A 21,339-nucleotide genomic window follows, 5' to 3' on the forward strand; every position below is an offset into this window, starting at 1 on the left:
ACTGGACCAGTCCCATATAGCACCAGTCGCTATACAGCACCAGCCCCATATAGCACCAGTCCCGCACAGCGCCAGTGCCATATTGGACCAGTCCCGCACAGCGCCAGTCCCACATTGGACCAGTCCCACGTAGCACCAGTCCCATATAGGACCAGTCCCACATCGGACCAGTCCCACGTAGCACCAGTCCCATATAGGACCAGTCCCACATCGGACCAGTCCCACACAGCACCAGTCCCATATAGGACCAGTCCCACATAGCACCAGTGCCATATTGGACCAGTCCCACACAGCGCCAGTCCCATATAGGACCAGTCCCATATAGGACCAGTCCCATATAGCACCAGTCCCATATAGGACCAGTCCCACACAGCACCAGTCCCATATAGGACCAGTCCCATATAGGATCAGTCCCACACAGCACCAGTCCCATATAGGACCAGTCCCACGTAGCACCAGTCCCATATAGGACCAGTCCCATATAGGATCAGTCCCACACAGCACCAGTCCCATATAGGACCAGTCCCATATAGGACCAGTCCCACGTAGCACCAGTCCCATATAGGACCAGTCCCACACACCACCAGTCCCATATGGGACTCGTTACCCTGAGGGCGTGGCGAGGTGGAGGGGGCGTGGCGAGGTGGAGGGGGCGTGGCGTGGCGAGGAGGCGTGGCGAAGGGGGGGCGTGGCGAAGGGGGGCGTGGCGTTGCGGCTGCGCGACGGACGCAGACTTGCGCGACGCTCCCTGCCCGCCTCTGCCCCTCCCGCTCCTCGGCCCCTGCGCCGTGCGGCCGCGGCGGGGCGCGGAGTTTGCCTCGGTCCCTGCGCGGCGGCTGCCATGTCCCAAGATGGCGGAGGCGGCGGAGCTGAAGGTGCGGCGGGGGGGAGCGGGGCGGGCGGGAGCCGAGCGGCGTCGGGGCGGCGGGGGCCCGGCAGTGCGGGGTGGGCGCCGTGGGGCGGGGGCGGTCGAGCACTGAGGGGGTGTGGGGCTGAGGGCGTCTGGGGGGATGGAGTGGGGCAGTGTGGGGCTGAGGGGTGTGTGGGGCTGAGGGCGTCTGGGGGGATGGAGTGGGGCAGTGTGGGGCTGAGGGGTGTGTGGGGCTGAGGGGTGTGTGGGGATGGGGATAGGCAGTGTGGGGCTGAGGGGTGTGTGGGGCTGAGGGGTGTGTGGGGAAGGGGACAGGCAGTGTGGGGCTGAGGGGTGTGTGGGGCTGAGGGGTGTGTGGGGAAGGGGACAGGCAGTGTGGGGATGAGGCAGGCAGTGTGGGGATGAGGGGTGTGTGGGGCTGAGGGGTGTGTGGGGAAGGGGACAGGCAGTGTGGGGATGAGGGGTGTGTGGCGCTGAGGGGTGTGTGGGGAAGGGGACAGGCAGTGTGGGGCTGAGGGGTGTGTGGGGCTGAGGGGTGTGTGGGCCTGGGGACAGGCAGTGTGGGTCTGAGGGGTGTGTGGGGATGGGGCCAGGCAGTGTGGGGCTGAGGGGTGTGTGGGGATGGGGCAGGCAGTGTGGGTCTGAGGGGTGTGTGGGTCTGAGGGGTGTGTGGGGCTGGGGCAGGCAGTGTGGGGCTGAGGGGTGTGTGGGTCTGACGGGTGTGTGGGGCTGGGGCAGGCAGTGTGGGGCTGAGGGGTGTGTGGCGTTGGGGCAGGCAGTGTGGGGCTGAGGGATCTGTGGGGCTGAGGGGTGTGTGGGGATGGGGACAGGCAGTGTGGGGCTGAGGGGGTTTTTGTGGTTGGGCATCTGGTATGTCTGGGGTTGGAGGGATATGGGAGACTGAGGGGTTGGATGGTGCCACGGGGATGTGTGGGTCTGGGGGACTCTGCAGTGGGCCCAAGGAGGTGTGTGGGGCTGGGGATGTTCGGGAGACAGACGGGGTGGCCGTGTGGGGCAGGAGCGGGGGGCTGTGGGGCGGCAGAGCGAGGGGTTAGGGCTGTACCGGGCCGTGGGGCAGTGATGGGTGAACAGGGCTGGGAGGTTGCTGGGTGGGGTGGGGAGAGCGAGGTGCGGGGCTGTGGGGCAGCCGGTGTGGGCTGTGGAGGTGGGGAGGGACGGGGACGCTGGGGTCGGGGTGCACAGGGGGGCTGGGGCGAGCCGTGGGGTCCCGGCTCGGGGGGCAGAGCCGTGGGGGGAAGGCACCGGGACCACCGGGGCGACGGAGCCGTAGGGAGGGTGCCGGGGTCTGGACCTTTGCGCGCTGCGCGGCGGTGAGGCTGTGGGCTCGGGCAGCGAGCCCGGGGGGCCTGTCCGCGAGGGGAGGGGGCCGAAAGAGCCTGGGGGGCTCCGGGGGTGCAGAGCCGTGGAGAAGAGGGGTAGAAACCCGCCGGAAGGGAGAGCCGAGAGCTGGAGCGGCTCAGAGCCTCGAAGGATGCCGGGGGGTGGGCGGGGGAGCAGAAAATAACGGCAGGCAGGAGAGGGGCCGATGCAGGTTTGGGGTGCGGAACGGGAGGCGGGAGCAGAGAGCGTGTAACATGGTAGTGCTGCACCAGTGCTCACAGCTGGATGGGGTTTCATCTCCCTCCACTCTCTTTTTCTCGTTTTTTTAGGAGTCAGAGTGTGTCACCACCTTTGCCCACCAGACTGTGGAATATGAAATTGCCCCTGGTAACTAATTCCAAAGCTGATTTTTTTTATTTTTTTTTTTTTTCTCCTTGTTGGCGGTTTAATTTTTTTTCCCCCACAGGCTGGAATATAGCTCTTAGCTGGCTGAAGTGGCCTGGGAGCCCTGCCCCCTTCCCCGCGCTGGGAACAGGAAGACATTTGGGAACTGGCACCTTTTTGGCAGCCAGAACATAATTCTCCGGAGTAATATTTGTCCGTAATCTTTCCAGCAGTGCCCCGTCCAAATTTTGATACAGCTTCATGGCGTGATCTTTCACCCTCCCCTAAAACTTAAGCCTGACTACGGCGGGAGCCCTATCAAGTGGCAAAACGTTAAACGATATGAGTGGAGAAATCGGATCCGATAGTTGTAATTAGGTGACTCGGGACCGCGCAGAAGTCGAGCTCCGGCAGCCGCGTCCGTAATCCTGCGATTTGGGGACGTAGTTTAGCAAACGGTCAAGCCGAGTGCGACCCAGGGCGAAGGGTCGGTGGTGTTTTCTGCTCCGCTCCCTCTGCGGATAAATCCCTGCGGAGGAACTGTGGTTTAAGACTAGGCGTAGCTTAGCGCGCAGGTTTACATCTCCGGGGTCTGGCCCTCGCACGCCGGCCCTTTCGGTGGAGCTTGGCGTGATTTGAGGCTTCTTCCGTTTATTTTTGCATCTCCGCTCCCTGTCCCCCGTCCATCTCCCCTAACCCCTTTCTGGTTTCCTCGCCAGGAGTTTGTCTGAGCTTTTTACCATCTGTGTCTCATTGCAAAAGCAAGACGAGCCAGTTGAAAACAAAATGATTTCTCCTTATAAAGGCCGTAGTTGGCTTAAGACGCTTCCCTTTATTTAAAAGACCGAACGGTGACTCCCCTGGCAAGAGAAGAGGTTTGTGGACGTGCCTTGTTCAACAGTGGCACGATCGGACTCGAGTCTGCTGCGGATCCAGCCGCTACCCCAGCCGCCGGTGCCCGCTGGGAGCTCTCGATTGCCATCTCTTACGGCGATAAAGAGAGGGTTTTTTTTTTTCCGCCGCTCCGATACTCCGAGCAGTAATCGGAGAGGCTTTGGGGTAGACAGGAGTCCACAGCTGCTGCAGCGGTGGTGACACAGCCATCCTATGTCACGGATGCGAGTGTTTTTTAACGATAAATGTCAATCTCGTGCTGGTGAGCCATGCTACACTGATCTCCTGCCGGTTAAGGACTCTGTCCGGAGGATTTGTGGGAATAATGGATGTGGGAAGAGGTCGGTTCCTTTACAATGATTGTCGCAAAAGGGGAGGGATGAATATTTGGTAAAGGCGCATCCCTAATGTGTCTTTTCCGAGAGGTGTTTAAAACAGGCACTGTCAAAGTTGAGAGACCCCAAGTCGAGCTTTTTCCTCTTAAATGAGAGGTTTCCTGCCTCTAACAAATTCTCCTGGCTCCAAAAGGGGGAAAAAAATACAAAGTTAACCATTCTCTTGAACGTATCACCCGGCAAAGGTAACGGGCAAATCCCACGCGACCTACAGGGTTTTTTCTACGCGAAACCTTAATCTGACGCTGTGTCTGTTCTGCGTCAGGGACCACACGGCGCTTTTTGTAACGACGGAGCTGGCTTTGATAGCTTTACCACATACTTCCCTTTCCTTCTTTCCCCACTGGGAAGTGGAACATCTGTCACGTCGTCCTCCTGAGACGCTGCGTTTTCGGTGCGTGGGTGACGCGATCCTAAGAGAGCGAGTTAAACTGCCTTAAAGCCTCTTGGCGCATAAACCAGAATCAATTAACTTGATAAGCTTGGCCCGTAGAGTACGGAGGTGTGCCCCTTAATTCGCTATTTACAAGTGACTCTAGGAAACTTGGCCGGTAAGATGTAAAGTCGAGACGTTCCCGTCAGGAGGATAGCTCCGTTGGGTTTGGGAATCAATCCGAACGCAGAATACGCCTCCTGCTAAACCGAGGAGGTTTCAGCTTTTATCTTGCCTTTCTTTCATCACAGGGATTGCAGGTTTTGGCATTTTTTAACTCTCAGAAGCCAACTTTCCCCCTGTACCCCCCCCGTGCTCCGCTGCAGCTGGATGAAGCCCCTCCGTGGAACCGAAATCACGGATTTAAACCCAAGTTGTAACTCATTTGAGAACAATTCTGCTGTTGTTGAACCGGTTGCATTTTGGGAGCCGAAAGGGAAAAGTCTTTCTAGATGCAGAGTGGTGGTGAAACTCTGCGTGCCCTTTCTTATTTAAAAGGGAGAGTGTTGGGAGTTGCTCCATCCCAGGTTTAACCCTTTTTTACTTCCACAAAAGAAAAGATTGTGCTGTAATAAGTACAAATATATACGCATACGAGTATATATGTGCTTCCCTAGCACTCGTCGTCATCCCATGGGTGCTTCTGCTTAAACAAGTAACTCTGAAATCCTATTACGAGCTCAGGAGAAGGATGGTTTTGTGCACGAAGATTGCACCGAGTTTCTCGGTCTGCGACTAACTTTCATGGCGTGACTGCGGAGAAGTCTCCGAGACCCTTTTTATTTTTCCTCCTGTGAAACGGGAATAATTCTGTATTTTCTCCTCTTTGGGCATCTTTCAACTTAACCGTGTCGGCCTTGTTGGACTCGCGGTGAGAATTAGCAGGTCCCTCTTGAGGAGGGACTCCCCTTCGGTGAGGCAGGCTGATGAGCGCTGCCAGCCCTCGGGATAGCGGTGGTGCTTGATTGTGTATTTTTCCTTAATTGCAGCCTTTCTCGTTAATGACTGACGTCTGTTTTCAGATCTGATGTCTGATGTGTCTCCTTAGAGAAACATCGGGCCAAAACCGGGCATTCCCAAAGTATATTTTTGAAATAAAAGAATAAAAGCAACGGCTCTGCAGCCACCCTGGGCTTGGCCTTTCTAAGCCAGCCTGGAGAGGCCTTAAAGCGAGAGCTTTAAACCCAGAGAGGTACAAAGAGCTTTAATTCAAACACGTGGTTGACCCTACAAGAAGTCGTCAGCGTTTATTCGAAGGGAAGGGGGTTAAACCACCCTCTGGGTATCAGAAATTGCTCGGACGTCCATCGAATCGGGAAGCGAGCGCGATCTTTTGCCTTCCCAGATCCGAGCAAAGTATCTAAAGGTAAACCCAAATCTAAATAGTTACAGCTCTGCTACTGGCGAGTTACTGACGACAAGGGGACCTTCAGAGTTGACAGTGCCTCTCTTAAGGCCTCCACCATCTTCCTTAGCGAACCCGTGGCTTGTTTTTGGGTTGTACCTGTTCACCCAGCAATTGTAACGGTGGTTGTTTTATTTTCTTGCAGCATATGGTTATGAGCTTTAGGGTATCAGAACTACAAGTTCTCTTGGGCTTCGCTGGAAGGAACAAAAGTGGAAGGAAGCACGAACTTCTCGCGAAGGCGTTACAGCTGCTGAAATCTGGCTGCAGCCCGGCTGTCCAGATGAAAATTAAAGAACTGTACCGGCGGAGGTTCCCGAGAAAGATCCTCACCCCTTCGGACTTGTCGATGCTCCACATCCAGGCAGGACAGCTGCCCTCGGCCACCGCGCTGACGCAGGGCACGGTGTGTCACCTGCCCTATGACCACAGCTCTGCCGCTGCCGCCGTCACCGTGCCGGCGGCTCTGCTGCCTCCGGCGCCTGTGCTGGGACCCAAGCACGAGACGGACGTTCAGCACTTATCGCCGCCCATCCATCCCGTCCACCCGGACGTCAAGATGAAGAGGCTGCCCTTCTACGATGTTTACGATGAGTTGATAAAACCCACCACGTTAGGTACGTTCAAAAGTCCTCGTTAGGTGCGTTCAAAAGTCCTCGCTCCTCTTGGTTTTTGGAGGCTCCTTTTGTTTGCTCGGATAGAGAAGACAGAGCAGGAGTGGCGCGATTCGGGCAAGCCACCAGTGCGGATTCAAAAGGCTGATATCCAGATGAAAGTGGGATTTCATAGAATCGTAGAAGGGTTTGGGTGGGAAGGGACCTTTAAAGGTCATCTAGTCCAACCTCCTGCCACGAGCAGGGACACCTTCCTCTGGATCAGGATGCTCAGAGCCCCCTGACCGGGAATGTCTCAGGGACAGGGCACCCACCACCTCTCTGGGCGCCCTGCGCCAGCGTCCCCCCACCCTCAGCGTAAAGAATTTCTTCCTTTTATCTAGTCTGAATCTCCCCTCTTTTAGTTTAAAACCATCACCCCTTGTCCCACCGCTACGGGCCCCACTAAAAAGTCTGTCCCCATCTTATAAGTACGGACAGGGCGGGATAAGGTCTCCCCGGAGCCTTCTCTTCTCCAGGCTGGACAACCCCAACTCTCCTCCCAGCAGAGGTGCTCCAGCCCTCGGATCGTCTGAACCGATAACTTCCAACTCCAGCTTGTCTGGACTGCCAGCAATGGAAGCTTGTGGTTGCTTGTCAGTCTTGTTCCAAATTTATTTGCACGAAAAAGGGTATTTCTCTCCCAGCTGACACCTTTTCTGTTAAGTGTATATTTTATAAGTGTATATAAGTTTGGGGTTTTTTACTGGTTTTACCTGATAGAGCCTGGGGTTTTCTTCACGTTCTGAACTGCGAAGCTTTCTCTGGTCTGTGGTATGTCAGCATTTGGGTCCTAATCCTGGGAGAATAAAAACCTGGTTCAACTGGCACGGGCTCCCTTTCCGAACAAATTAGCGAATGCCAGGAGAGCTAATTATGGAAAGTGGTTTGTTGTTTTTGCAAACAATTGGTGTTCCAACTTCCAGCAAAACAGCTGCATAAAAATCCGCTGCTACCTTTGAGTCTTAATTCTGCCTTAATTATTAACAAAAACATAGCCCTAAAATCTTCCAATATGTAAAATTAATGAACTGTTTCACGCATTACGATCCAGCTGAAGGTTGCAAATACGAGAAGAGGTCGGCTCCGTGTCCATGCGGAAACTTGACGTCGGGCAGGAAGCAAACAGGGACCTTAGGAGCAGAAATGGGGTATGGCAAAAGGACAAAGCCACTTGTTTCTTGACGTGATGCGGAGGCCAAGCACTCCATGCTTCCCGTTTGTAAAATAGGGAAAAGAAAATGCTGGGTTTTGCCTAATTCTAGAGAAGTTGTGGTTCCTTGTTATCTTTAAAATGCCGGTGGGGAGACATAAAGTACAGAGTTAGCCCGGTAATTGCTGGTGGTTTTGGAAGCGCTGCTGCAGGCTTCGCTTGGGATCCTTTGGGCCCACGAAGAACGTTTCATTCTGGTTTGTGAAGGCTTTATTCTGGGTTTTAGAATAAGTTGTAAGTTGTATTTTTACTTTAGGTTGAGCCTTTCTGGCCTCTTCAGACTAGATCCACCCATCGTATCCCTTTTAAATGGTTTTCGCTTGGATTTGGGGCTGGTTTTCTTTCATCTAAACATAGTAATGTTCGCTACAGTGGAGATAAGTGTGTCTGTACTCCAACCAAAACCCGTGCGCTTTTGGGGGGGGTTGGTTTCATTACTGTTTTGCTAAAAATCGCCTTTTCTTAGGTTTGGCTTTGTCCAGTCTCTCAGACAACCTGTGGTTAAGCCTCTTTCCTGAAACGGGATACTCGCCTTGCAAATGACTTTTTTCTCTCCCCTGATAAAACTCCCTTACTTACATGTTTGCGTTTGAACTTGAAGGAGTTTTTACGCAATTCCTAGGGGATCACACGCTTTTTCTTTTATTTTTGGCTTCTGGTGGTTTGCGTTTTTCTCCTCCCTTTGGCTGTGTAAACGTCCCCTTCCAATTCTTTTACTTTAGTTACTTGGGGCAATTTGTTGTAGGTATGCAGATACGAAGGTCGCGGTGTCAGAAAAATGCCAGAAATAAGCAGTATGTGGGAAGGAAGAACGAAAACAGAGCGGGGGAGAGGGCGGTGGTGGGGGAGGACGGTGACACGGGGGTTAATGATAAAGCCTCCTGCTCCATCCGAGCTCTGTTTGCTGCAAGTGAGGAAGATGCAGGCTTTGGCTTTCCCGCTCCCCATCCTATATCAAACCTCTAGCTGTGTTACAGCGAATTTCGGAGGTGTCGGTGTTCCTCTCTGGGTTGGATGAAGGCTGCCAACAGGGCAGTAACACTGGTTATAAATGGCTTATTAGATGGACACTGGTTATCAGTTATAAACGGAGGCAGCAGAGAACAGAGAAAGCTGAAAATCTTGAGCGGCTTTGCTCCAAACAGAGCTGGGGTAGAATCAGGATCCGATTTAGCCATCGAGGAGCGGAAGGCTCAGGCAGAAACTCCTAAGATAGCCAGAATTCCTCTGAATTTCTCCAGTCGGTCTACCATCCTGTCGCGCTGCCAGTCAGCGGAAGATCTGGCAGGTCATCTGCCAGGGAACTTGGGGCCTCGCATGCCTCGCATTCCTGAGCTGCAGGAGGCTGGGGAAGCAAAACCCCTCGCCCCACTGAGGAATCTGCGCTTGAGCCTGCTTTTTGGGGAGGCCAGCGTAAGGGTGTCCCTCTCCGAAGGCAGGTGGCACAGAGGACGGAGCTAACCACCTCCCCTGCGGATCTGTAGTCCTCTCGGATGGTGACGCTATGACCAGCTCATCACAAGCGTTACCAAACTCCTCGAAATAAATAAAGGATCGAAATGTGAGATTTGCAGTAACGCGGGCCGCTGCGATAATGTCCTCGGCTTCGTTGTCTCGTGACCCGGGGCCGCTCCGCATCCCAGAGAGCATCAGCCGGAGCTGCCATCGCTCAGGACCTCTCCTGACGGGTGTAAAGACGAGCGCAGAAGAGGCCAAATGGGCTCTTTGCAAATTACCTTGGCTTACAGTGCCAGTGGCCTTCGTTCTAGGATACCGATGCTCTGCAAATATTAATAAAATAGCTCACGGTTCTTTTGAGGGAGGCAGACACCTGCCAGTTCTACCGAGGGAGAAGCTCAGGCGCAAAAGGAGTAATTTGGTTAAGGTCAGGGTAAGAGAGGGGGAAATCCTGCTTTATTTTGCAGCAAATGTTTTTACCGTGCTCGTCACTAACCCGTGCGTAAAATTCTTGTTTCTCCCATTATGTGGGTTTCTCCGCCTGTGTTTATTTTTAATCGAGGGCGTGGCTGGTTTTCTGTAAATTCGCTGTGACTCTGTCCCTGTGCCCGAGGAGAAAATGGCAACGCCTGATTATTGTTCAGCACTACTTATTCCATAACCACAGTAAGTATTATAATTTCTAGGGCAATGGATGACCTCTGGCATTCCCTCAGCTCCACATTTGATCTCGCTCTTCCCAACCCATCCGCTGATCCCTGGGCAGCGCCGTGGGGCTCTTCGTGGACTCAGGAGGCTGTTGCAGACCCAGCAGAGCGAGCGGGCGGGTTTCCCGGTTTCCTCACCGTTTGCTGCCTGTGCAAGCCACCTGAGTTTCCAGGCCTCGGTTTTCCTCGTAAATAAAGTGACGGAAACTGAACGTCTACCTTGAAAGACAGACCTGACGCTTGGTTACGTGGTCACGGACTCAGAGGGCCCCTGCGTGGAGCTGCAGTTGATTTTGACGATGGATTGCCTTCTGCTTTTAGCGGATGCTGTCCTGTGTTTATTACAAGCCTTGGCGCCTGCAGGTGTAAGGATGACTTAATGATGACTTAATTTGTCTCAAATTCTCTTTTTCAGCCTCGACGAATAGTCAACGGTTTGAAGAAGCTCACTTCACCTTTGCTCTAACCCCCCAGCAAGTTCAACAGATCCTCACCTCCCGGTAAGCACCACGGTGTCGCTCCGGACGCCGGGCAAGTGCCCGTGGCTTCCCTGCTGCGGCTGCCCGTTCCTCCCCGGCACAACGGGGAGTGGAGTCGGGAATAAAACCAGGCAGAGTTCGGGTGAGCGAGCCTGGCAGATGGGGAGGTCAGGGACGGGGGAAATAGGTGGAAGAGCTGAATCTTAAAGAATTCGTGTTTCTCTGCTCCAGCGCAGTATGGGAGAATAAAATGCCAAGTTGGGCGTGAACAGGGGAGTTCCTTGATGTCAGCGGTGCTGTGCTGCTTACAGCCGTTGGGGACCTGCCTAAAAGCCTGCAGAGCGGGATTACTGTATGCAAGAAAGAAAATACGGCAATTGGGATAAAAACGTGCTAGTTCATCCCAAAATTTCAGACTACCCTCCACCTGCGCCTACAAACACAATCGTTTGCTTGCATTGGCGAGTCTGTAGTTGGCGTTATGTTCTTAAAACTCAGCAGTAATCTTTGAGGTCGATTTTCTCCTTTTCCCGCCATTCTCTCTTCTGTTCGATGGGCTTTTGCTTTACGTCCTTGTTTGGGAATTCTGCCTGCTAGTTTGGACAGGTATGCCCTGTTTTTAGAACTCAGCTGCGCTGGTTTTATTCGTAATAGAACTCGCATGTGGCAGTATTAACACAACTTAATAAAAAATTATGCTCTTCTAGCTGTAATTCTCTGTTAAGTGCTGCTGACAGCCTTAAGACCTTCTTTTCTGTTGCAGAGATATCTTACCAGGTGCCAAATGTGATTACACTATCCAGGTGCAATTAAGGTAAGGTGATGTCTTTTTGATGAACACCTTAAGTCCCGTCCCCCGAGCTAGCCTGTCGCTATTAATTCGTCCTTGATTTTGGTGAATCACACTTTTACCGCTTGACTTGGTTTGAAATTGCATGTCGGATCGCTCAGAGGACATTTTAAATGTTTGGTGCTGCGTTCTGAACACTGCTTTCTGTGTGGGGTGGTTTCTATATGGGAGGGAGCCTCTGATAAGCCATGTCGTGCTACACCAAACCACGAGGGTCTTTCTGAACGGGGCGAGGCTGAGTGAGTTGGCTCTGGGTGACGCTTTGCTGGCACAGGCGACGTGGCCTTGCACACAAGGGTTTTTTTTCAATTTTAAGTGTAGTAAAATGTCATCTTTTTCAGAGTTTTGCACACTTAAATACAACTCGCTTCTTCCTCTTCTCCATTTTAATCATTTGCCTGTTTGCAGATTCATTGCAAAAGGCGGAATAAGAGGCAAAAACTACATTACGTTAAAATTTCGAACATTTTTTGATACCCACCTAGTTATCGCTCATGAAAATGCAAGACTTGTTGGAGAGCGTGAGTAGAAAAATACTTGCAAGTGCTTCATGGATTACCCTCAGATTCTTGCAGTCCGTGCCGGGGTGGTTATTTAAGTGCCTGCCCACACTGTCCTGCGGCAGCGGGCAGGAGCTGAGGAGGCTCTGGCCCGACATTCAACTCTTGGCAGGGTTAAAAAATGTTAAATTTTATTAGCAGGGGTTTGAACTTGGCAAAGAGGCGGGGACGAAGCAGAGCTTACCAAACAGCCCACCAGGGAACTTCCAGGAGTCTCCTGGGGTGTCCAGAGTACAATCCCTTCACCTGAAGAAGTGAACCCTTATTCGGGAAACTTTAGTGCAGGAGTTAAAAACAACGGTGGGGTCATTTCTTCTCTCCTGCTGATGTGCTTCAGCGTACGAAGTATTCTCACGTTCCCAAGCAAGAAAAAGATTAACTCTCAATTTTATTCTTTGTTTTATTTGGCAAGCAGAGAGAGGTTAAAAAACAATAAGATCAGATTTATTTTTCGAGAACATTGGTGGTGTGGCTCTGCATCGGCGTGACGTGCCAGGGCTTGATCTCGCAGCTCAGAAAAAGCCGGCCAAGGTCGCAGTCTGACTCACGGCTACGCGGCAGGACTGTGGTTTCGGCGTGGGGAGTCGCCTCTGGCGGAGCACCCTCCTTTGAGAGAAAACAGAGCGCACGGCCGACTGGTTAAATGGGATTAGGATTTGAACCAGAGCCCCTTCTGGGCTGCTGGTGCTGACATCTTTACGACGAGGGAGGCAGCGGTAGGATAGGGAGCGGCGGCGGATGAGCTTTGAGAGAGTCCGAGCAGTCTGTCCTGTCCCAAGGTTCGCTTTGGGCCAAATCCAAGTTTTGAGTTCCTCAGGTGCTTGCGTTGCGTGACTTCGAGATGTAGTTCCTTTCATCTTGAAGCGCTGCAGAACCTATAGCTGAAGCTGCTCGTGAACACGCCCAAACCTGGGATAAACCATCTGATACAACGCCGCTGGTGTGGGAATTGTGGCGGGAGCGAACGGCAGCCCTCCTTCGTCCCGCGTGAGCTGTCCGTACCGCTTGAACCCGGAGCTCGGTTTGTGTCAGTGTTTGGAATGACGTTAGGCCAGAGGAATGCAGTTTGCCTGTGAAACCGCGATGCTGGGTAGCCTAAATTGTCATCTGGGCTGAATAAAACTCGCCCTGCCCCTGCAGACTTTGCAGCGTGCACGTTGGCAGTTGGTTTAAGTCGCTGGCGTTTTTCTGTCTTGATTCTCGTATCGCTTTTGCCGCGCGTAGGGTTTGAAGCATGCGTAGGGCTGTTCGTCTGCTTATGTGTTTTCCAGCCATTGATCTGTTCTGCTTGGAAAATGTTTTTCCCTTTTTAAAGGGAATTTGGCTGCCGGTTTTTTTGCGAGTGTCACCACTCACTTGCCAGTTTCTCCCTCCTGCTTCTTAGGTTTTGCTTGTGTGAAACCAGCTGTCCCCAAGAAGATTACTTCCCTCCTAATTTATTTGTCAAGGTCAATGGAAAACTCTGTCCCCTGCCTGTGAGTAAATCTTATTTCTCCTTAATATGTTGTAGCCTAAAGTCTGCCCTTTCACGCAGCTGCAGCTCCGAGCGAGTGCAGTGGGAATGTATTTTCCGGAGATTAAAGACTGACTTGAAGAAATGGTGTGGTTAGAGCGCAAAACTGATTTCATGTTACGGGGCTGTGGATTGGTGATGAAAGCTGCTCTTTGATTCAGGGAGTGTCGTCTTGAAGTAGAAGAATATGCAAACTTTGGGCCTGATTTTTTTTTTTTTTTGACCAGCAGATTCTTGTTTTTTGGATGCCTCTTTTGACAAGAGACTTAGTAATAAAAATGCAGAGTAAAAGCTGAGTTTAATGGAATAATGGCATTGTCTTGAGTTTATCGCGCTGCAGGAAGACCCGGATGCTCCGGTCAAGGCTGAGGTCCTTTCTGCTCTGCTGGGTGAAAAAACAAAAAAAAAAAAAGAAAATAATAAGAAACAGTGCTTGCCCCGGTTTGCAGCCCAAAAAGGGATGCGATTGTGTCAGGTATCAGGGGTTTGACACTCTCAGGCCAGTTCCCCGTCGAGTGTCCCCCGCTGGCTTCGCTCCGTTGCAGCTGGCGCTTTTTGCCATCAGACCTGCAGAACAGCCTCTAACGCTCTGCCTGAGCCGCTCCTCTGATGTTTTTAGAGGTTTGCCTTTTTTGCCTCAGATACTCTCTCTGGTTTTGGCCGAGACAATTTGTAACTTGCTTTTCAAAAAAAATAGAGGTCGTTTCCGGCCTCGTGGAGCGGAAAGAGGGAAGCGCATGTGAGATGCAGGATGGCTGAAGGGTCCCCCCCAGCTTCTGCTCACAGATAAGGTTTCTTGCGTTCATTTGGATGAGTCATCTGCAGCTGAGAAGCTGTTTGTACGGGCTGCGCGCACCGCAGCAGCTCAACGGGAGCGCTTTTTTCTTTGTTTTACTTCTGCTTAAACTGAGGGGTGGCTGCTGAATCCGTCTCCAGCTGCCCGCTCTAACCGAGGGCGATGAGAAGAGGGTGGTGTAAATCTCTCTGAGTTACAGAAGAGGCATGAAGAATGGGATGGGTTTCTAATCAAGTTGGAATGTGTATATAATGAAGGTTAAATGAGATCAATGTGAGATTTGTCACGGGATGTAATTTTTTAGCTTCCCAGCCTCGTTGAACTGGGGGGGATTTGGTTTTTAATTCAGCGCCATTTGTGCACAGCACATCCCGGCCTGAGAGTTCGGTGTTTGGGGAGAGGTTCGGCTCACGATGGGATTCCAGTGCGCTCGTCAGCGTAAGGATACCAGAGGGAACCTTTGTTCTCCATTTCTTGACATTGAGGAATAATAATGTACTGCTTTGAGATTTGTAGATAAATTCTCATCCAAGCTCTAAGGTGTGACGTGAAATGTCTTGAGGCACAATGTGCCGTGAAGAGATGGGGTTTGTAGATTCTTGTATGTGGCCTTACACCTCGGAGAGAATTTATTTTACGCCAGGTAATCTTTCTTTCTTTGCAGGGTTATCTCCCGCCCACAAAAAACGGCGCAGAGCCGAAACGACCCAGCCGCCCCGTCAATATCACTCCGTTGGCACGACTTTCGGCGACTGTCCCGAACACGATCGTAGTGAACTGGTCCTCGGAGTTCGGCAGGGTGAGTGAGGTGAAAACCGTTTCCCGTTTGCTGCTGTTCCTTCGCTACCGGTTGTTTGCAGCCTGGGGTCTGCAGGGCGGAATCGAGGTCGTTCTTGCCGTAGCACCAAGCTGTGCAGGTCCAGGAGAGCCCTCTCCTTTCTGCTGGGTTTTTCTAGGTCTGAGCAGTGTCAACTTCTTTTCAACAGAACTACTCTCTGTCGGTGTACCTGGTGAAGCAGCTGACATCAGTAACGCTGCTGCAGAAGCTCAGAGCCAAGGGCATCCGAAATTCAGACCATTCGCGAGCCCTGAGTAAGTACCCCTTGTGAAGGTGTAACTGTGCTTGACCTGATCCTCTGCTGCCTCTGGGAAGACAGCGGATCCGAATTAGCAAGCGAGGGCAGCGCAGGCCTTTGCCTGCGTCCCTTCCCGCAAGCCCGCACGCGCTTGCCGAGCCCTGTTGATGAGACCTTGACGGGAAGGTAAGGATTGTAAAGATGATGGGTTATTTTTCAGTGATGCCATTCGACAAAGCGTTAAGTCAAACCGTTCTTCAGATCGCGGCCCATCTCCGTTGTGATACTTCCAAAACATTTGTCCTCTGAGCAGCAGCGGGAGCGGCGCCTTTGCTGCTTACGCTCAAATTGCGCGCTGCTTCCCTACGACCGAACGGTTCCCCTGTGCTGTCACTTCACAGGCAGGCTGTCAAATCTTTAAGGTAGGGACCTTCTCTTTGTGCTGCATATGTGGCCTAGCCAAGGAGACTCTTGCCGGAGCTGTTAACCTGATGGTAATAACATCTGCTGCCGTAAGCATTGCCTGCCTGTAATTTGGATAATAAGTGTCGTGGTGCAAATTATAAATCATGTCTATACGTATTTATGCATGTAAAAGAAGGAGGATGTTGACAGGAGACCTTTTTTCCCCTCCTCTTCTTTCAGTCAAAGAAAAACTAACAGCTGATCCTGACAGTGAGATAGCTACAACGAGCTTACGAGTTTCCCTGATGTGTCCAGTAGGTTTCTACATTTTTGTTCATTTTTCTTGGCCAGGCCTTTGCGAACAGCTTCCCGCTTTACCTTACCGTTGCGTAGGAACGCTTTGGAGCGAGACGAGAGCTCATGCTGCTGCAGCCTTGCTTTTGTTGAAAAGTCGGCTTTGATTCCTAAATAAAAGCAGAACCGCTTTCTTTCATGCTTAAAAAAATTGCTGAGACTGTTGGCCTAAACTGCCTAGCCAAAACACGTCTTCCGTTGACCCGGTCCTTGTCTTTCACCTTCACTGTTAGCGTGTGTTTGAGGTGGAAGTGAGCTTGAAAAAAATAACGAAAAGGCAAAAATACCCTCAGGAAAGCTTGTTTTCTCTCGCACGTTAATTCTTCATTGATATTTAGTCGAGCGTCTTTTATTAAACGTGCTGGAGCGCTGGGCAGGGGAGAAAAGGGAATAAACAGGGAGTAACACCGCTGGCTTTACTTGGTGCTGTGAGAGGGGGTTTGTGCAAAACCGACTTCATTTCTTCTTTCTCGTCCCCCAGCTGGGTAAGATGAGGCTGATCGTGCCCTGCCGAGCCATCACGTGCACCCACCTCCAGTGCTTCGACGCAGCGCTCTATCTTCAAATGAATGAGAAGAAACCCACGTGGACTTGTCCTGTGTGCGATAAGAAAGCCCCATACGACAACCTGATAATCGACGGGTGAGCTGAGCGGGCTTCTTACACGCTCTTTAGCCTGGATAATGTTTTTCTTTTCAAGCTTATCCTCTAATGCTCTAGCGTATATAGACAAGTTACAGCCTCAAATAACTGAAAATCTGATTTTCGTTCCCTAAACTGCTTTGAAGCCAATCTGGAGAGATTTCTCCCAAAGGACAAGAAGCCTTTGTCAAAATCTTGGCTTCCTTGCTGGCAGCCTCTGCGGAGGCAGTAGTGAGGGAACCTGCTTGCCGGGGTTCGAACAGAGCCCTCCTCTGTGCATTGAACAGCCCATCGTAAAACTAAACTTGCAGGTGATATTGGCACAGATTTTAGGACAGTAATTCTTCGCACCCCTTTAACCCGTCTCCTGAGCACCGTCGGTCCCGTGTCATTTCTGCCGTCCGTGTGCCTGTATTTCTGCGTGAGTCCTTGCAGCGTTTGCTCTCCCCAGCTTGTGCTCTCACCCGGCAGGTTGTTCATGGAAATCCTGAACTCCTGCACGGACTGCGATGAGATACAGTTCATGGAAGACGGCTCCTGGTGCCCCATGAAGCCCAAGAAGGAGAACCAGGAGGTGTGCCAGACGTCTGCGTTCAGTGGCATCGAGGGTATGGCAGCTATGATCACCAACTCTTGTTTTTTTTTATTTTGGACGTCGTGTTTTGCCAAAGCAATGTTTTACATTTTTTTTACATTTACAAAGCAACATTCAGAGCGTTTCAGATCCCATCTGGGAGCCGGTATTTGGGATCACACTGAAATACCAGGAGCATGACAGGCACTTAGCACACCACTGTGGAGTAAGTGCTAGAAAAAGCAAGAAAAATGCAGGTTCCTCTTGAAACTGCAGCGGTAATTCCAGGTGGGCTATGGAGACCTGACCGTTAGCGTGGGGACGGGCTGTGGATTTGCTACGAGCTGTTTGGCAGTCGTGCGTATCGCAGGGTTGTAGTGCTCGTCGAGGCGGTGGCGTTTTTGCTCATCTCCGTTTCGGCAGCCGAAGCTGATCGCTGGTTTTCCTCTGCAGCCAGCTCCCTTTACACTGTGAGCTCCGAGGGCAAGAACTCTTCGGAGGGCAAAAAAAAAGTGGAGGTTATTGATCTCACCCTGGACAGCTCGTCGGATGAGGAGGAGCCGCCTGCCAAGAAGCACTGCCCGGTCTCCAGCACGGCTCTTCCGACAGCGGCCGGGCCCAAGGGGTAAGGCAGCACAGGAACCCGACCCCCCCGCTTTGCTGGGCTTTGGCTGCTTCTGCTTCCTGCTCTCTGCTTTCTTCCTTTCCTGAACGCTGATGCCGTCGCGGTAACCAGATCCGAGGCTGCTCTGTCCCTGGGAAGCTGCTGCTTTCCACGCCTGGCCAGGGTGAGGTGACCGTGGGACAGGGGAGGAGGGAGGGCTTGTTTTTGCTGTAGGTGTGGTAGCATCAGGGTTGGTTTTGGTTTTTTTTCTGATAAAGAACAGAGGAATTTTGCCCTCGGCATGCCGTTCTGCTTCTGTTTAAGGTTAACCACGTCTGTCTTCTGTTTCAGGGTATTAAGTATTGATCACCAGCCGTCTTCTGTGCTTCGAAGTCCTCCCATGGCAGCTCTTGGCAGCGACTATCTCTCCAACCTCCCCATTCCTGACTACCATCCATCCTACCAGGTGCCCTCGGAGCTTCAAGGTAACAGCAAAGACCTCTGGCAGCAGTTACCAAACACGCACAACTGTACCAGTTTACCAGACTCAGCGGCTGACTGCAGCAGCCGCTGCCCTGGCCGTCTCGTCCCGTGAGCGACGGGGCCTCTGGGTCGCTCGCGCACGTAGTCTTTCTTGGCCTGGCAGCTACTGCAGATGAGAGCAAGGATTTTTGAGTGACACGAGTTCGCTGGCCCAACACAGAAGAGGGAAGAAGGAAACTAGAGTACCTCCCTCCTGGGGCGCGACTCCAGCGAGATTTCTCGAGGGATCTTGACTGACAGAATAACTTGAAATCTGGTTGTTAGTCACAGATCGCGGGTCGGAACGACCCGGGTTTTGGCTGGTTAGTGTGTCCCAGGGCCACCAAGGAAACGAGGCTGTGACTTCCTTCCGTGGGCTCTTGTTCCTGGCTGGCAGGGTGTGACACAGCTTGCGTGTCCTAACCCGGCAGAAGGAGAGAGAGGCTCGTGACCGTGGCTGAGCAGTAAATAATAAACCATTCCCAGGAACCCGCGGGTCTGGGGATCCCTGTGTGCTTTACGGGAGTTATTTATGCCTCGCTTGCGTTAAAAGCCTGGTTTTACGGGCAGGGAGGCCGCTCCCCAGAGAGGTGAGGTGAGGGGCTCGAGTCTACCTTTGGTCAGCAGTAGAGACCTGAAACTAATCTCTCTGCCCTGCGTGCGGGTCACGCGTCCCTCGTGCCCGATTTGATGCGTGCGCAGTTGCCGCCCAATGGAGTTGGTTTGGCCGAGCCCCTTCGGCAGAGTGGTTCGCAGCGCGGCGGTGTCGCCGGGCTGGTCGGGGCTGTGCTGCCCCAGCCCTTCGCGGTTCGCTGAGCTTTGCTGGGCCTCGGTTTGGGTGCCGGGCCCCACGACAGCTCGGGAGAAGTGAAATTTCATTCGCCCTGTGCTGTTCCGTTGCCACGTGGTGCGTTACAGAGGGGGTGTGGGAACGGGGCTGGATTTTGACGGAGCTGGAGCTGACAGCGTCGTGGTATCTGGCACTTGGAAGCAGTCTGAACCCGTCTGCCTCTGTCTCGACCTTAGCACGGTTTGGCTCCCCTTCCCGCCAGAAGTTTATTTACCGTCAGGAGATTTATTTTTCCCCTTTTTATTTTTCTAGGTCTGGATTTGTTTTCCTTCCTTCAAAGTGAAAATCAGGTAAGTTTGGTTGGTTGGTTTTTTGTTTTTCTTTTCTCCTTGCCAAATCTGCAGACTGGCAAATGCATCCCTCTTCGCTCATTCAGCCTTCCTCCTCCTCCTCCATCCTCTTCCTCTGTGAGAACTGTTGTAGGACGGCGGTGGGGGTGCCAGCTTTGCGGTTCCACGGGCATCGCCCGACGCCGCAGGGAGATACTTGGTCTGCCCTGCGGCTGCAGGAATGCCGGGCTCCGGCCCCTCTGCCCAGCCCCTCTCTTCTTTCCCAGCATCTGCTTTCTCGAGTCTGCCTTGCTGAGGCGAATTCGGCATTGCCGGGGGCTCAGAGGTGGAAGTGTTTTGCTTCTCTGAGGCTGAATCCACGCAGACGTAGGAGAGCGATGGTAGAAAGCGGAGGGATTTGGCGGCAGTCGCCGAGAGTTGGTTTGTCCTGTCTGCGTCCACGGTGGAGGGCACGGATCCACGCACGCGTGGCTTTTCGGGGTGGTCACTGTAGGCTCCATCTTCTTCCTTTGTGCTGGGCTTTATTTCTTGCTGCTGCCGCATGTCTCTTCTCTGCCGTTCTCGCCTCTGGAGCCCGCGCGTGCGCTGGGCCCTGCTGACGGGAGGCTGATGGTTCAGGGCCAGTCTTGGTAAACCGGTACATTTATCCGGGAGCGATCGCTGTGCGACCTGGCCTCGCTGCGGGCGCGTGGCCGCCCCGAAGGGCTGCGGGGGACTGGGGCCGGGGTTTTGCGGATACCATGAGCTGATGGGGGTTTTCCCTTTGCTTGGCAGCATTACAGCCCTTCCGTGATCACCTCCCTGGATGAGCAGGATACGCTCGGCCATTTCTTCCAGTACAGAGGCACGTCTAGCCACTTCCTAAGCATGAATCCCCTGGCCCCCGTGATGGCAGGATCTCACGGCGCCGTCAGCCCGGCTGGCGGCCGCGTCAGCAGCATCGTCTCCACCAGCGCGCTGCGGGAGAGCCACGGACGCAATGGGACAATAAGCAGCAGCGCAGCGCTCCCGGGCTGCCGGCCGGACATCATTTCCCTGGACTGAGGCTGCGTGATGGCCGGTATTCCCTCTACCAGGGACGGGGGAGAAGGGCAGGTTTCCAGTAGCCGCCTCAGGGATCGGCTTCCCCGCCCGGGGCTGGAAGGACCCGACCGAGAACCGTCGGGTTGTGTCTCTCCTCTCTCGATCGAGGCCCTCTCCCCCCGCGCAGCCAGTGCCCCCAGGCCTCGCGCTGCTGGTTTTCAGTCCGCCTCCGCTGGGAAGGATGCGCGCCCGCGCTCCTGGGGACGTGGGCCGGGGAGCGCCCGTTTCCGGGGGTTAACCAACCCCCCGACTTTAAAGAAGTATTTTAAAACCTTTTATGTTATGTGGGATCCTGCTGCAGGTATCGCAGAGCCGAGGAGGGTAATTCAGCCGCCCCCTCTGCGGCGGGCGCGGGGCCCGCTTCCCCACAGCAGCGTGTCCTGCGCTCGCCCCCCGAGCCCCACCTGGACCCGCGCGTGTGGGGCTGCGGCTGCCTCCCCCGCCCCACGGGAAACCGTTCCTCGGTTTTGGCGGAAGGCGGCGGCGGGGGGAGAGCTGACGCGAGCGGGGCTGCGGCGGAGGAGGACGGGGTGAGGCGAGCGACGGCGAGGGAGGCGGTGCGGGTGCCCTGACCGCGCTGGTGCCTCCTGCCCCTCCCGCCAGCGCCCGTGCTGGCTGAGTTGTAATTACGACATCTTTTTTAAAAGAAAATGTAGATTTGTTTTCCTCCTTTTAAATATTTCCAGCGCAGACCTGTACAGAGAACAGATGATCTATATTTTCAGTTGCAGTTTTTGTACATAGAAAACCCAAAGACCTCCCTGTTCCTGTAGCTGCGTGAGGACTAAATGAAGGTTGCGTCATCTCCGGGGACGACGCATCACCCATTGCACAAATAATTTATGTATTTAAACGTATACTTTCATTTGTAACCTCGACAGCTGCTTTGTGAGTGTCCGAACAGGCTCGCTCCCTGCTGCCAAGCTCATCTCCTCGTTCCGGCGGCCGCGGGCAGGCGGGTGGTGTGGCTCGCGGCGAGGCCGGACC

General features: G+C 53.3%; 1 protein-coding gene across 3 annotated transcripts; it reads left to right on the top strand.

Annotated features, from left to right (window-relative positions):
- The first annotated feature begins 851 nt into the window (after positions 1-851).
- PIAS3 (protein inhibitor of activated STAT 3) lies at positions 852-20,663 on the top strand. 3 transcript variants are annotated; one of them, XM_059832241.1, is made up of 15 exons: positions 852-875; positions 5,869-6,340; positions 10,170-10,254; positions 10,997-11,047; positions 13,028-13,118; positions 14,617-14,751; positions 14,939-15,044; positions 15,674-15,747; positions 16,269-16,429; positions 16,901-17,042; positions 17,133-17,143; positions 17,479-17,628; positions 17,959-18,092; positions 19,232-19,269; positions 20,044-20,663. In XM_059832241.1, the coding sequence occupies exons 1-15, from the start codon at positions 852-854 to the stop codon at positions 20,311-20,313; spliced, it is 1,944 nt and encodes a 647-aa protein (XP_059688224.1). In that variant the 3' UTR covers positions 20,314-20,663. The 3 variants fall into 3 exon arrangements, with proteins under 3 accessions (XP_059688224.1, XP_059688223.1, XP_059688222.1); XM_059832240.1 differs by lacking the exon at positions 17,133-17,143 and having other exon boundaries at positions 16,901-17,037; positions 17,457-17,628; XM_059832239.1 differs by lacking the exons at positions 852-875; positions 17,133-17,143 and adding an exon at positions 2,550-2,599 and having other exon boundaries at positions 16,901-17,037; positions 17,457-17,628.
- Positions 20,664-21,339: the final 676 nt, after the last annotated feature.

Source organism: Gavia stellata, chromosome 33 (assembly GCF_030936135.1).
Source record: "Gavia stellata isolate bGavSte3 chromosome 33, bGavSte3.hap2, whole genome shotgun sequence".
Taxonomy (NCBI): domain Eukaryota; kingdom Metazoa; phylum Chordata; class Aves; order Gaviiformes; family Gaviidae; genus Gavia; species Gavia stellata.